Consider the following 15,646-nt stretch of genomic DNA (forward strand, 5'->3'; position numbering starts at 1 on the left):
ACTGTAATGTATGTAGGACTCTGCTCAGGACACTTCCATCAGAGGTACAAGCTGATGTCTACAGGTTACTGTGCTGGGCCCGCCCTTGATTTAAAAAAAATCAAACAGTGCAATTATTTATTATGCAAGGGTCACAGACCTGATCAGCCATCTCCTCGTCTAGGGTGGAAGCCCCTGGAGTGGAGGTGATTCTCCTGCTGGCTCTTGGGCTGGGCACGTAGTAGGCATACCTGTTCTTACCTCAATGCGATCAGCATGCACTATGGACATAAGGAGGGTGGTCAGCGAGTGGGGCTACTTGTGGAGGTGATGAGCTACACCAGGAGCTGAACCCCCCCCCCCCCCCCCCCAGCACCCAGAAAGAAGCTGCTCCGAACTTCTGGGGCACAGACTTGGGTTTGGTTGGAGCCGCTTCAGCGTCCATCCATGCACCAGGAGGAGGCGGCAGTTAATTTCCTTTGTGTTGTCCTTCGCGGTCTCGTTTATTTTTCGGGTGGGGAGGCAGGCGGTATTGCCAGTGACTGGGCCGGCCGGTGCGGGTCTCAGCGCCGCGCTCCGGAGGTGGTGGGGGTTGGGGGGTGCATTTCTCAAGTCTCCGACCCCACCACCCACTCTGGAAGCCATGGAGCCCTTCCGGAGTTGGGTCCAGACCCTGACCGCTCGCCCCGGCCAGGCGGGACGGGAGCCGCGCGTGGGGACCCCACGGGGGGCGGCGGGGGCGGGGCGTGGGCGCGGCGGCGGCGGGGGCGGGGCGAGGCGGGGCGGCCGCCGCCTGACGTGTCTCGGCGGGATTGGAGCCGCCGCCCTATATAGCCGCGGGGGCCCGGTCGCCGGTCTCGGAGCGCGGCCCGGCTTCTCCGCGGCGGGCGGCGGGACGGCGGTACGGACGGGCCGACCCCGAGCAGTGAGCACTGGCCGCAGGGGGGTGGGGGCGGGCGCTAGAGCGGAGGGGGCGCACGGGGAAGTTGGGGCGCGGGGCGGGAGGGGCGCGGGCTGCCGACGTGGAGCGCCGGGCGGGGGAGGGGCCGCGGTCGCCTCCCCCACAACTCTCCCCCGCTGCCGCCAACCGGGCGTCCCCCCTTCCCAAGCGCTCCCTCCCTTTCCGCCGCCCGGCCCGACCCGGGGGGCGGCTACGTGTCAGCACTGCGCATGGGCCGCGGCGCCGGCTTGGGAAGAGTGAGAAACTTTCCCGAGTCGCTGGCGCCGGCCCGCGCGCCCCCCCGCACGCACACACCCCGCGCCTCCCGCGGAGGCAACCCCTCAGGGTCCCGCTTCCTCCGCACCACCCCCCGCCAGCCCCCTAGCCCGGTGCGGGGGAGGGGCGGCAGACCTGGGGCCCGGGCCGGTGACGTGGGCGTCCGGCCGCCGAGCTGCTCCCTCCACCCACCCCCCCGCACCCCCCTCCGGCCCGGGATGGGAGGGGGGGTGCCGGGGGTGCAGTGCGGGTCCCGAAGGGCAGGGCCGGGGCTGGGACAGTGGCAGGGCCGGTGCAGGCCCAGCCGCACCTCCACCTGCTGCCAGTCTACGTGGTCGGTGGGCCTGCTCCCCTGGAGGGCTGCCGCACAACTTGGACGCACCCCAGGGTCCGCGCACGAAAAATACATTACGGAAAAATACCGAATTTGGATGAAAGGCGGGGAGGCCGAGTGCGTTACTGCCCCTTTAAGCCTGTCCCCGCCCGCGGGCTCGCGTGGCCTGTGGGAGGGCCTGCTGAGGTGGCATCTGCGAAAGTTCCTCCTGCGGGACGGGTGCCGACTTCGGAACTCGCCGGAGCCGCTCACCTGGCCCTCGTGGGGCCTCGCGCTCTTGCCTTGGAGCTTTGGGAACTTTTAGCCCGCGGGGAGTTTGGGTTTGTTCTCAAGCTTGGTTTGTGGGTCTTGAGAAGTACTTTTGGGGGGGGGGGAATTACTTTGCAGGTTTAGTGTGGGGATAAAAGTAAATTTAATTTTGGAGGAAGAGGACGGGAGTTCTGGGTTTCCACCGGAGGTTCTTGATGTCATCCATGTTCAGTCCTGTCTAGTTTTGTGAAGCAAGGAGATTGTCTTTAGGTGGCTGAGCTAAAGTTCTTTCCCTGCTTTTACTTCTTTGCAAAGACTTTTCCTTTTGAAAATATAATTGGCAGAACGGCACCCAGGGAATCAACAAGTGTTTATAATAGAGAAAGAAAATTCTTCTTTTAAAGACTTTTCCTGTTGTCTGTGTGTTAGGATCAGGCTTCAGATGTAGTCTGCAGATGTCATTGGGACTTTGAGTTTCTCCCACATGATAGGAGTGCCTGACAGTTCTCCCTGATGGAAGAGTAGAGTCTGTGCTTCTGTCTGCCTGCCTTCCTTTGGGTCTAGTTCTGTTTGCTGCTTAGTTATATTTTGAGAGGTGTTCCCCCGCGCACCCCTCCCAACATTTACACTCTGAGAAATAAGACTTAAAGTCCACATTGAGAGTAGTTTGAGATTTGCTTTGAGTGAGTGGATCTCAGTGCTTCCTGCAGGGAGAGTACTTGAGAGCAACCAAAATGAGGAAGGGATTGGAGCAATCTTGGGAAGAACTGGAGGAGAAAGGGCTTCACATGTCTGAAGCACTCTTGTAGAGAAGAGTGGACTTGTTCTCTGTGGCAAGAGTGGAGCAAGAAGTTGTAGATCTTGGCACTAATGAGGCAGACTATTCTGACAGCTGTGCAGAGGTGAAGCAGGGCTCCCTTGGTCCTCTCTGGTGGTAGTCAAAGATTGCTGTCAAGTGGTGCCTGAGGTCCCTTTCCAGCTCGATTTGAGCAGTTTATTAGATTAAGTGAGGAACTGTGATAGCATATTTGGCCTCTATTCTTTGATAATGGAGCTTGTGTAAGGTCCCCTGAGAACTTAAGATAGTAGTGATCACTGGTGAGGTCATCCAAAGACTCGATGGAGTGGGAGTCATCTTGCTGGGTGTTGTCTGTGAAGACAGAACGAGGGCTGGTAGGGAGCAGGTTTGGGTGGGCATAAGGCTGTGGGGGGCAGTTTCTTAGGTGCTGCTTTGTGGAAGTAGAGGCAGGCAGGCAGTCATGCTGAGAGCATGTTAGGAGGGCTGCCATTGGCCTTTTATACAGTCTCAGCCCAGAGCCTCAGGTAGAGGGAGGTCTGCATTTACATATGTGTTTAAAGTAGATTCTAAAAACATGGGGTTTTGAGAAGTTTATAAGAAAATGAGAAACTTTATTTGATATAAGAGCTCTGATGTTAACTCTGCTACTTGTTGCGATCCATTCATTTCCACCTGTGATAAACTGCCACTGGAAATCTGGGGACTAGAGACCTCACGTATATTGTCAGACAAGTCTGGACTTTCTGGAAATCCACTCTGTTCTGCTGCTCAAGGGCCTGTGCACACTTGGGGTCATTAGAGGCTCTGGGATAGGCTCTCCCTCTGACACATTAGTAGGTTTAGTAGGGTTAGTGACCCTTTCTTGAGCCTCTTGGACTAAGGAGTTTCGTAGAAGAGTTGGCTGGAATTGACTGCTGAAAGGTGTGTGAGCTATCTCAGAAGAGACTTTTAGGAATTGGTCTTATCTTAGGTGACACTAGGTGCAGGGTGGAAATTGCTCCTGGGAGGAGGGGAGGTGGGATGGACAGTTACTGTATTTTATAGGCTTACCCATGGTTATCACGGGGCACTGAAGATTTGCCCTTGTCCAAAAGGGCAGGAGGGAGGCTGGTCAGTGGAAACCCAGAGGAGAGGGTATGAACATGTTCATGTGGAGAAGCTGTCTGTCCGTCTCTCTCATTAGGGAGTAGATGGCTGTAGGTTTTAGAAAGTGACATAGCGTGACCTGGAGTGGGAGGCTGTTGAGATGCAAGGTCAGCAGGTAAAAGAGCAGGTACAGCCCAAGTACAAGTTCTGAGCAAGGAGGGCAGGGTGGACACCTGGGTCCTGGGTTCGCTGCTGGCACTTTGACCTAGAACACCTCCATCTTGTGCCTAGCCTAGCTAAATGTGCACAGGCTAGACACTTGGAACCCCAGGGATTCCAAGTGCTCTATACCTTATCAAAATCCATCTGTGGATGTGCTACTCTGACACTTTGATTTCATAGCAAAGTCTTAATCTTTAGAACCTGTGGGCTAGCATTGTTGGAGGGAGATTCTCAGAGTTGTCCTGGTCAATATATCTTCATTTTTCTCTATCCATCTTGGTACAGAGGAGTGTCTGGTGGGACTCGGGCCCCAAAGAGGCCAGAACCTCTCTGGTTTATACTTTGCCTGTGTGACTCAAACCCTGCATTTAGAGATTTGTGGGGGTTTTTGTTTGTTTGTTTGTTCGGGTTTTTGTTTTTTTGTTGTTGTTGTTTTTTTTAAGTCCTGAAACGCTGCTGGATAATGAGACCCTTTTAAATCCAGAGTCTGCTGATACACCCCTGATTGCCGCGACCTGTCTTCTAGCTTCTGATTTACATGTCGCCGTATTGACAAGAATTTGGCAATGTTATTCTCCATTTAGGTAGTCGGTGTTCTTATTACTGTTGTGGATTCTCCCATTTTGGACACCTACCTTACCCCCATCGTAAAATCCACCTCCTTGCACTTTACTGAGTGTGTGTGGGGTTTGTGTAAAGCTGCAGGTAACCTACTGGGAAGCCTCCCTCTCCCGAAGTCCCCAAGGCAAGATGGCCCACACCCTCTTGCTTCACAGAGTAGTTCTTGGTCCTCCCCAGACAGCCTTTGAAGGCTCCTTCCAACCCTGCTATTTTATGGCTGGTTTCTAAATCCCCAGTGGATTAGAAGGGACCGAAGGACTTTTACAGGAGAACAGGGAGAACAAAGTAACTACAAACCCATAGCAAGCTCATAAAGGCAGTAGCTCTCAGTCACCCTAAAGAGCTCAGGACCCCAAGGTCCACATTCTGTACTGCATGGGAGCGCAGTTTCACCGAGTCTTTGTCTTTGTGGCACAGCAGTCAGAGATTAAGGGGAATACAGGAGAAATTACTCAGCCATGCAGGAGAACCATCAATTGTGTAAGGATTTTACTTCAAAATGGTCAAATTTAAAAGTTTTGACATTAAGGGATCACTCCCTCAGGTCCAGGGGGAAAAGTTGCCCTCTCAAAGTTTTGGATGGTTTAGATTTTATTCTGATAGGTTTTGTTTGAAGCTAGTAGCCTGGGGGCAGAGCATCCTTTTTCCCCCAAGAAACTTGTCTAAATATTAGTATTAGTAAGCAAAGTATAAATAACGTTTTGCTTTCTTTTGGTTGGGAGGTAAAAGGATCTGGGTTATAGAATGCAGATAAGTAACTTCCCTCTGGTTTTCTTCTTGTTTGCCCTCCCTTCCTGTCCCACACAGCAAAAACTGGCAGGCTGACATAGGCGGCCTCAGGACGGACTCTCTGGCTACTGACCGTTTTGCTGGTAAGTGTTACTGTCCTTTCTGAAGGTTTCTTGTCCCTGGGCTGCATGTGTACCTTCTTTCATCACGTTTCTAGTGGCTCCTGAGAGACTTGCTGTAACGACAGGAGCCATGTCCACGTGTATCCTTCAGGTACATCATCTGGCTTCCACCTAGTTTTAAACCTATTCTCTCAAATGTGAATTACGTTTGATCAGGATTATCTGAATTTGGGTCGTGCATCTCTTGAGGAATGCAGGGCTTAATTTTCTTGAACTTGGAACAAGGTCTCACGGAGCTGTGAAAATTAGGCAAAAGCTCTCTCTTATTACATCACTTACCTCTCTTATGCTTTGCCATGGTGGTGGAGAAAGACACTTGGAGCATAATGACATGAAAGAGTGGGTTTCTCCTCATCACAGTAGCTTGGAGCTCACCTAGAGTTGAAGGGAGGAAGTGAACACACCTGCCTGGATGAGCCCGAGCCCTACTGCATACCCCGGCCCTCAGGCGTGGGGTCTGGAGGCAGAGACTGCTTGGTGCCTTCCATGAACTGAGGAACTGTGTGCCCTTGGGCCAGGTCCCACCTGCTCTGAGTCCACTCTGACCCGTGAGAGCTAGGACATCCAGACAAGAACCAGCCAGCCCCTGTCAGGCACTTCACCGCCCACTCCTTGCTGTTATAGTGTCACCAGTGGGTGATGAGAGACTGCTCTTTGTGCCTTGGGGCCTGTGGACATTGCTAGAGTGTGCGGTGCTCTGGGCCTTGCTGACCGGGCCCGCTATCCTTGCAGAGGTGGGCTGATTGCTTCTTGTAGCCACTGTCCTGTGGTGTATTTTATAAGCATCAGGAGGCACGTGGATGAACAAAATAACTGAGATGGCTGTTAGGAAAAACTTCCAGAAGTTGATCTGCAGGCTGTCTCTAGAGCCCCAGAGATCATGGGACTAGAGCTGTCAGCTGGGGCCTCTGGCTCCTCACATAGAGGATAACCCTTGAGGAGAGAGTTGTCCAAGGACCATCCTTCATTTGCATTTTTCCTTTCCTCATTTACTGAAAGTTTGGGTATCCCCTTGTATCAGAGGTTGTAAGTGAAGAAAATGGTGTGGTTTGCTGGTGAAACAAGGATGAAGCCTTTGGCTAAAACTCTGTGCCTCACAGTTTGGCTGTGCCTTGACACTCTCGTCTCTGCAACCCTCCCGCTTCAGTGGCTCACCCGGATTGTGCGTAGGCGCGAGATCAACCATGAGCTCCGTTGCAGTTTTGACCCAAGAGAGCTTTGCTGAACACCGAAGTGGGCTGATTCCACAACAGATGAAAGGTGAACGCCCTTTTGTCCTCATCTTCCCATTTGGAGACACCGCTGCTTCCAAATCTTTGTCAGACCTTTAGGGCCTTTGAGAAGTGCCTTTTGGGACTGGAGGAGCTGCAGGGTGGAGCCTGGCCTCTCACCTCTTCCCTGCTCCATCTGGCACTGCCTGCGTGGCCCTTCTGTGCAGGGTGGAATTGGGCGAACTGACAGATACTTCTGGGTGCAGGAAGTTTTGAAGTGTGGACCAGTTCCTTTCGGGAAAGCCAGTGATTTTGATCCTTGGTCATTAAAATGAGATTGTTTTTCAAAATTGCTGTCCCCCAAGTGTGCTGAACTAAAATCCTTCAAAATCTGGTATATATTTACAAAAACAGGATAGCTTGATTTGAATGCTAAAGGTTCATCTATAATCTTTCAGCTGTATGTAGAATTATTTAAAATTTTCAGGTGAGAGAGTAGATTAACTGAATCAACAGTCAGTTGTTAAGTGTAATTAAAATAAAAAACTCACTTCGTGCATCCCACTGGCTGTGTTATAAGTGCTCATTTCTAGGGCAGTGGAGGCCCACATCGTGCAGAGTGCCTGCCAGACGTACTCTCTTTACCTGATGCACCAGCCCTGTAGAGTCTGCATTTCTAGATGAGGGAAGCAAGGCTCTGACGGGCTCCAGCTGCTTGTCAGCGCCAGGCCTTTACTGGTGTCCCGGGATAGCAGAGCTGCGCAGCTAGAAGTGGTGAACCCCAAGATGGACGCAGGCCTGTCTGATTCCAAAGGTCATCTCCCTGCTCTGTGGCACATCCATTCACAGTGGGTTTTATTGAGCCCTGCCATTGCTGGGGCATTTGGGGTGATCCAAAACAGTCCCTCTCCTGTTTTCACGGAGCTGTGGTTAATGGGACACAAAACCGTGAATGATCAGGGCACTGTGGGGAATGGAAGCACTTACTGCTTTTGTTGCTCTTTGCAGGGGGCGGGGGTCAGAGATGGCAGCTCCCACAAGGGTGATTTTCAGCACTGTGTACTCTGGTGGGCAGTCGGCTGGAGTCTGTCTCAGAGGCAGTCCCCACAGGCAGTGCTGAGCAACAGCGTTATCTTGTTCTGCGAACTGAAGGGCTGGTTATGTGCCAGGCATTGTCATAGTTGTGATTTTTTTAAGTACAGGATCAGCAGGATCTGGGGCTGAAATTCTTTGTGGTAAGGCCTGTTTTCAAGGGGCTCACCCCGTTCAGAGAGGAGTGGAGCCCCCAGTGTCTGAACTGACCGCTCATAAGGAAGGCTACTTCTCCAGGCCACATGCTGAACCTGAGGGCACGCTGGGCCTAGGGACCTCCTGGGATGCTTCCCATCACTGAATGAAGGGATTGGAGTACAGGGTGTCACTCAAGAAATTAATGTTGTTTCTCTTCTATTTTGACATTAAAACTCTCCAAGTGTTTTTTTGTCTAATGTTGAAAGCACTGTATTTCCTTTTAATCCATGTTGGCCGGTCCAGTTGCTACTTTAAATTCAGAAGAGGAGAGCGACCCCCCAACCTACAAAGATGCCTTTCCTCCACTCCCGGAGAAATCAGCTTGCTTGGAAAATGCCCAGGAGCCTGCTGGCGCCTGGAGTAACAAGATCCGGCCCATCAAAGCTTCTGTCATCACTCAGGTAGAAACTCCTTTCTTTCTTTACCTGCTCCTCCAAGCAGGAAGTGGAAGCCTCTGATGGGATGGGTTCTGAACACACACGAATGAGCGGGCTTTGGGGCATGTAAGGGGAGAGGCTTTCGGAGTAGATCCGACCCCACTGCTTGTGAGCCGTCCATGCTCATGCTTACCGTCTGGTCCCGGCACTCGAGGAACAGGTCCCGTTGTTTCTTAGGTCCACTGCAACCGTCTCTGCTCCCAGTTGCTGGAAGGGGCTTTCCACGTCACCAGCCCCAACAAGAACTTGTCCGTCTTCTCTGCTTTCTCTCCCACCATGTCAAAGCAAGTCTTTTCCTTTTGGCGTACATGACCCCATTTTCTTGGTTTTCTTTGATCTCGTTACCCCATCTCTCTGTTACCTTAGCATGGGATATTGGCAGGCAAAGTACTTCTCTCTGTGTGTACTCGTGTTGGGTCGTGGTTGCCGATCACCTACCACCCACTTGCTGAGAAGTCCCCTTCACTGAACCTGAGACTCTTAACCAATTGTATCCTGGATCTTTCCATTCTGGTGGCTAAGATGGGACTGGTGTGTCCTCAGTCTTCCTGATCATGTTAACTGCACCATGTTCTACATAGGGGTTCAGACCCAAGAACAGGAGTCATTTTGGTTCCTCCTGCTTCCACCCTTGCCTCTGCTCACTCCCTCCTCCACAGAACTGCTGGAGCGAAGCTGGATCATCGGTCAGCTTGTATCCTCCTGCCTGAACCCTGCTTCGTTGCCTTCTCCTCTTGCTGTAGAAGAGGCATAGGGACCTGGCCCTTTCCTTTCTTCCTGCTTGGACTGCACCCCACTGTGCTCATACTGCTCCCCGCCTGCCCCTATTCGTTGCCCTCACCCTTTTGCTCTTGCTGACCTCTATGTGTGGTGGTTCTCTGTGTCCCCCTGTCTTCCAGCCTCTCTCCCTTCCCTGTCTCTTCCCTCCACTGCACTCGGCTGCCACCTGATGCTTCTTTGCTGTCTGTGTCAGGGAGTCGTTCTCTTTGCTGGAGCGCCTGCCTCCTGCCCTTTGGTGCTTTCTGACTGCCTCTCCACTCCAGTCTCTCTAGCCTAGGAGCAGGGATACATAGAGATGAGTGAACTCATCCTCCTTACTCTGCATATTCAGTGCCTAAACCCTTACACGCCCTCCCATCTCTTGATGTCTTCACCTTCCCTTTTTGACCTTTGCTGAGTAGGTGTTCCATGTACCCCTGGAGGAGAGAAAATACAAGGACATGAACCAGTTTGGAGAAGGTGAACAAGCAAAAATCTGCTTGGAGATCATGCAGAGGACTGGTGCCCATCTGGAGCTGTCTCTTGCCAAAGACCAGGGCCTCTCCATCATGGTGTCAGGGAAGCTGGACGCCGTCATGAAAGCCCGGAAGGACATTGTCGCTAGACTGCAGACTCAGGTGGGTCTCGCCAGCCCCGTCCTCCTGGTGGGTGTACTCCAGTTCTATGCCACTGGCTCCCAACACATACGGCTCTAGTTTCATCAGACCCTTCCCTCCCAGGTCTTCAAGTCCAGAGTTCAGAGGTAGTGCAACAATGTTCGGGACCTTTCAGCATTTTTAGCTGAAAAAAACACTAAATCAGTGACAGAAGGGGGGACACCAACCATTTTTGCTATTTGGGCAAATAGACTGAAAGATAAAGGCTTGTCCCAGAGGCCGAGACATTCGAGAAGCCAGGACTGCAGGATGGTAGAATGAGGACACCACCACAAGTCACTCATTCCCAGGGCGAGGTTCAAGAGTCACCCCATTGCTGCTTAAAAATGCATTTCCAGATCCTATCTCGGGAGAGTACAAGTTCAAATGTTACTTGTTTTCAACCAGTTCCCATAGTCCTTAGCAGTCTGATAGCACTACTTGAAATTTACTGGGGGACTGTTGTAATAAATAAGTAAACCTGTGATGCGTTTCTCCACACGGTATCATTTAAAGATCAAGGTAAACGCAGAGAATCTTACTCAGATGTCAATGATGGGTGCCTGGGTGGTGCAGTCGGTTGAGCATTGACTCCTGATTTTAGCTCAGGGTGTGATCTTGAGGTCCTAAGATCAAGCCCCATGTTGGGTTCTGTGGTTGGCGCAGAGTCTGCTTGGGATTTTCTCTCCCTCCGTCCGTCCCCTGGCACACATACGTGCACATGCTCTCTCTCATTCCATCACTCTCTAAAATAAGTGACTTTTTTTTAAAGTTAAAAAAATGTTTCATTGAATAGGTACAGCTTTAGTTGGGTTTACTTAGAAATGGAGGTCCAGGAGGTGCCTGTCTAGTTCAGTCAGTATACTGAGTACAACTTTTGATCTTGGGGTTGGAAGTTCGAGCCCTCCATTGGGTAGAGATACTTTAAAATACAGCCTCCAAAAAAAAAGTGGGGGTCCTCCCCAGAGTCTGTGAGCTGACTGGGGAGCAGCTCTAGAATATGGTGGCTAGAAGGTAGGACACTGTGGGTCAGGAGCCAGGGGCTCAGCAGGGAGGACAGGATTTGCCCTGTACTGTCCAAGCTCTCTCTCCCTCGGCCACACAGGGCCTTGGGATAGTCCCTAACCCCCACAGTAGCTTCAGGGAATGAAATGATTAAGTGGAAGTAGTTGAAAATATGTGTCAGTTGCTTCATATTGTGGCTAGTGCATAGCAGTAAGCTCTCAGGCTTTTGCTGTTTACTCGTTTGTGAATATTTGAGTATTTTGTGATTGAAAACTAGGCAGGGAGGAGACCCAAACCACTCCACTCCTCTCTGCACCCCCACACATCTGCTGCCATTACTTTAAAGCAGATTGCAGATATGTTATTCACTTGTAAATCATTCCATGTGCCCCCACTTTTTTTTTTTAAAGATTCTTATTTATTTGAGAGAGTGAGAAAGAGCACAGAGGGAGAGGGAGAAGCAGACTCACTACTGAGCAGGGAGTCCAGTTGTGGGACTGGATCAGGACTCAGGGCCCTGAGATCATGACCTGAACCAAAGACAGACCTTTACCAACTCAGCCATCCAGATGCCCCTATTTTTTTTTTTTTTTTTTTCTTAAATAATCTACTGGGCTGTTAACTCACTTATTAAAATTAATTTTAATTTCTGGACATAAGCCCATATTTAACATGGTCTGTGTATGAACTTTCCTCATTATCTCCAGATGTCTTTCTGAGTTGACGTGTTTATTTTATTTATTATTATTTTTTTTAATCTGTGCATTTCTTTTTTCTTTTCTTTTTTTTTTTGAGTTGACGTGTTTAAATCGGCATCCAAACAAGGCCTGCCTGCTGTGTGTGTTGGAGCTCATGCCCTCTTCCGTTCCTCAGCAGTGCCCTCCCCTCCTTTTCTTAAAGCCTTTGATTTTGGGGGACAAGCAGGTGTTTGCTTTGTCTCACTGTCCCTCACTGTTGCCTGTGAAGTGGTGGTTATATCCCGGTGGTTACTTTCACATTCAACTTACTTGTCTGGCAAGAAAACTTGTGGGTGGTCCTGTGTAGTTGTTATTGATTCCCAGATGGATCCCTAGACTCAAGAGTCTTCAGCAAATCCGTCCATGAATAAAGTTCTTGGTTATTCTTGATTATTCTCCACAGTTCACTGTGGTGTGGATGGCAGCTTTCTGGCCCCCTGCCCCACACTGGTTGCTGTCCTTGTGACGAGCTTGCCTCCACCGGCTGCTCAGTCAGTGTTGGGACTGCATTGGCGCTGCAGCATCTCTGCTGGGGATCCTGAATCCTTCTCTGTGTCATTACAAATTTTTGATATATTGATTAGTTGTTAAGGTGAGATTGCATCATCTTTAGACAGTGGGACCCCGTTTGGGTTGGCACCCTGCAGCTTTCTGGGATGACCATTCATGTCTCCCAGCTCCTAATCTCTAACCTGGAGAGTGCCGGGCTGATCATGGCCACAGACCTAATGTGGAACTCTTCACCTATCGCATGAGTTCAAACTGATAGTTGTAATGAAGATGAAAGATGGAGATTTTTAAAGGTTTTTACTTTTTTAAGATTTTATTTATTTGAGAGAGAGTGAGCATGAGAGGGGGAAGGGCAGAAGGAGAAACAAACGAACAGGGAGCCTGATGCAGGGCTCAATCCCGGAACTCCAGGATCATGACCTGAGTTGAAGGCAGTTGCTCAACCAACTGAGCCACCCAGGTGCCCCCAAAAGATGGAATTTTAAAATCACTAGAAGGAACGCATGCTGTCATCTTGAGATATAGTTAGGTTGGTACAAAGAGCCGTGTAATAAGGTTCAGTCAGAGACAGCCTCTGCACCCTGTCCTTCCCTCCACTGCTAGCTGGCCATTCATCGTCTTTGATGGACCCTTCTCTTATTCCGGTTGGAGAGTAGAAGCAGAAGATGACTTGCCATAGTAAGCCCTGTTCTGCACCTTGTCTTTTCCTACATTATTTTCTGGAGGTGTCTACGTATCAGCAAATAGTGGCTCCGCTCCTTCCTTTGTACAACTGCGAGATGCTCACCAGATATGGTGGGATTTATTCAAGCCTTCCTGTTGATGGGTATTTGGGTGCCTTCCCGACTTAATCTTTTACACATCATGTCTCAATAAAAACCTTGCGTGTGTGGGATTTCCTATTTCATCCGTTGTGTCTCAAGATCCATTTCCTAGCAGTGAGATGGCTGGGTCAGAGAGCAGCACACATAAGTGATTGTGCAGTAGTTGTGGGCCTGTCCCTCAGGTGCTGCCCATTGTCTGTACTCTCCAGGGCCTCCCCCACCACCTTGCCACACCCATCAAAAGCTTGGGCTTTTGTCATTCTGGAAGGTAGCTGAGTATACTTTTATTTTGGATTTTTCAAATAAACAAGATTGAGTGTCTTTTTAATATTTAAGGACTCTGGGTTTTGTTTTGTGCACTGTCTTCGGACAGTGGTGGAGGCCTCTACCTTTTCCATCAGAGGTAGAGGTCTCCACCTTGCTTGGTGTAGTTGAGTCCTTAAAAACTCTACCTTACAGACGGCGTTTCCCACTTCGCTATTTGTTTTTTGATCTTGGTGTGTTTGCTGTATGACTTTTTATTCTATTGCAGTCAAATTCCATTACTCTTTTTGTTCTTTTGAGTCCTTATTAGGAAAATTTTTTTTCACTTCCAGGTTGTAAGAAATCTCATCTTTTCTCTGGTGCCTGGAAGGGGGGCTCTTCGTTTCAGTTCCTGATGAGTTTGGGATTTCTCTGGAACAGTGCAAGGTGCAGACCCACTTTAATCCTTCTCCAGATTCTGTTAGGTTGCCAACACCAGTTTTAAGTTTTCCCCACCCTGTGATTTGATTGGCTCTTTTTACGAAGTGTGCTCTGTTCTTTGTGTGGGTTTTCGGTTCTAAAGTGTTGGTCTGCTTCTCTGTGCACTAGTGCTCTGTTCTAAGGGAAGTAGTCTTATATTTAGTACAGTTGTCACCATTCCTCCTGTACTGTCCTTTTGCAGGTTTTTCCTGTCCCATTCTTTGTTGTTCCACCATACAGACTTCATAATCTACTTTTTTTTTTTTTAAGATTTTATTTATTTATTTGACAGAGATCACAAGTAGGCAGAGGCAGGCAGAGAGAGAGAGAGGAGGAAGCAGCTCCCTGCTGAGCAGAGAGCCCGACATGGGGCTCAATCCCAGGATCCTGGGGTCATGACCCAAGCTGAAGGCAGAGGCTTTAACCCCCTGAGCCACCCAGGTGCCCCCATAATCTACTTTTTGATCAGAACTGCATTAGATCTCTTGAGTGTTTTGTGATTTCTCATGCACATGTCCCACCTCTTTTGTAGGGTTGTATCTAGCTACTTTGTCTTTGTCTCTTTTCCCCTGTTGGGATGGCCATTCTTTCCCATTATATCTTCCAAGTAGTTACTGTTAGTTTAAGTTAAAGTTGTTGATACTGGATTATAGTTCTCTACTCCCTGTTACACACCTCAGAAGTTTTAAAAAGTTGTGCATTCCCAGAGGTGCCGGCCTGTGTTCTTTCTTGTCCCATCTTTGTGCCTCCTTTGCTTCCTTGGGTGTCCTTCCATGGGGCCATGTTCCATGTGGGTCCACCCTCAGCAGGCTCTCCCCTCAAGCACAGCTCTGAGTACAGGCTGAGCTGGGTGTGTATGTCGCATTAAAAAACTAATGTTTTTATTTTCTTTACACATTTTTAATCATTACTAGATTTAAATTCTGTGGAGGCAGTCACTGGATTCTTCTTATGTGTAACACTGATTACCTAATATCGAACCACTTTGGGAGTAAACGTTACTCGAACAGAATATATGAGTTGCTGGGCTTTCTGCGCTAGTTGGGAAGTGAGGAACTCTGTGAAACAATTTAACATTTTTGTTTTGAGTGTAAAGTTGTCTGCTATAAGCTTATCCCCCTGACTGGCCTGTGAGTCTGCTTCACCGGTGCTGGGAGTTTTGACATTTCCTTTTTTAAGTCTTCTTGGCAGCTACTGACTGCACAGAGTCAGGAAGACTAGGAGCCCCTGTCCTCCTTGCTCTCTGTCACCTCAGAAAGTTGCTTGATTTGTAGCATTTGGATTCACTGGATGAACACTTTGGATTATTTCTATTTTATTTCCTCAGACAGGTTATCTATTTTAAACTCGTGGTAAAAGAGATAGAAAAAAGAGTTTATTATGGGTTATAGGGCTTATGGTTGGGGGAAAAAATAGCCTGGGCCTCCAGTAACAAATCAGTATGGTTAGTCAATATGTACCTACTTTCCTGCCTTGTCCTAGGATGGTGTTAGCAATCATCAAAGTGGAAAATAAGACAGATTAGCATTCCTGAATATTCCTGTTCTTATGATGGCTTAGTAGGCCAAGAAGATGTTGAAATAATTACCCCTAAATAATTAAGACAACTGAAGGTGTGACATGGGACCATGGGAATGTATCACACTTGAACTTTTCCTAGCCTTGGAGTCAGGTTAAGCTTCCCCAAGAACATGATGTTAACTCGAGACTGTTCTGAGGGACGGGTTGGGGGCTGGCTAGGCAGGAATGGCATTTCAGCTGTAGAAAATATTGTGGAGAAATAGGCTTTTTCGTAACCTACAGACATCAGCGTTCTTTGGTTCTCTTCCTGTTGTAGGCCTCAGCGACTGTAGCCATTCCCAAAGAACACCACCGCTTTGTTATTGGCAAAAATGGAGAAAAACTGCAAGACTTGGAGCTCAAAACTGCAACCAAAATCCAGATCCCACGCCCAGACGACGCCAGCAATCAAATCAGGATCACTGGTACCAAAGAAGGCATCGAGAAAGCTCGCCATGAAGTCCTACTCATCTCTGCTGAGCAGGTGGGGCCGGCTGAGAGGTTGGGGTGTGTGCAC

General features: G+C 49.5%; 1 protein-coding gene across 19 annotated transcripts in view; it reads left to right on the forward strand.

The window, feature by feature from the left end:
• The window catches only part of HDLBP (high density lipoprotein binding protein), a 72,231-nt gene that overhangs the window by 31,685 nt on the left and 24,900 nt on the right, over positions 1-15,646 (forward strand). For 15 of the 19 annotated variants that reach the window (XM_082689683.1, XM_082689670.1, XM_082689685.1 and 12 more), the window contains 5 exons: positions 5,314-5,378; positions 6,565-6,677; positions 8,162-8,319; positions 9,537-9,752; positions 15,407-15,613. In XM_082689683.1, coding sequence (XP_082545809.1) covers positions 6,602-6,677; positions 8,162-8,319; positions 9,537-9,752; positions 15,407-15,613 — 657 coding nt within the window. In that variant the 5' untranslated portion in view covers positions 5,314-5,378; positions 6,565-6,601. Of the gene's footprint in view, positions 1-744; positions 905-1,716; positions 1,850-4,328; positions 4,470-5,313; positions 5,379-6,564; positions 6,678-8,161; positions 8,320-9,536; positions 9,753-15,406; positions 15,614-15,646 lie in introns of those variants that run through there. The other 4 variants (XM_082689681.1, XM_082689682.1, XM_082689677.1 and 1 more) reach the window with 4 other exon arrangements.

Source organism: Mustela nivalis, assembly GCF_964662115.1.
Source record: "Mustela nivalis genome assembly, chromosome: 11".
Lineage (NCBI taxonomy): Eukaryota > Metazoa > Chordata > Mammalia > Carnivora > Mustelidae > Mustela > Mustela nivalis.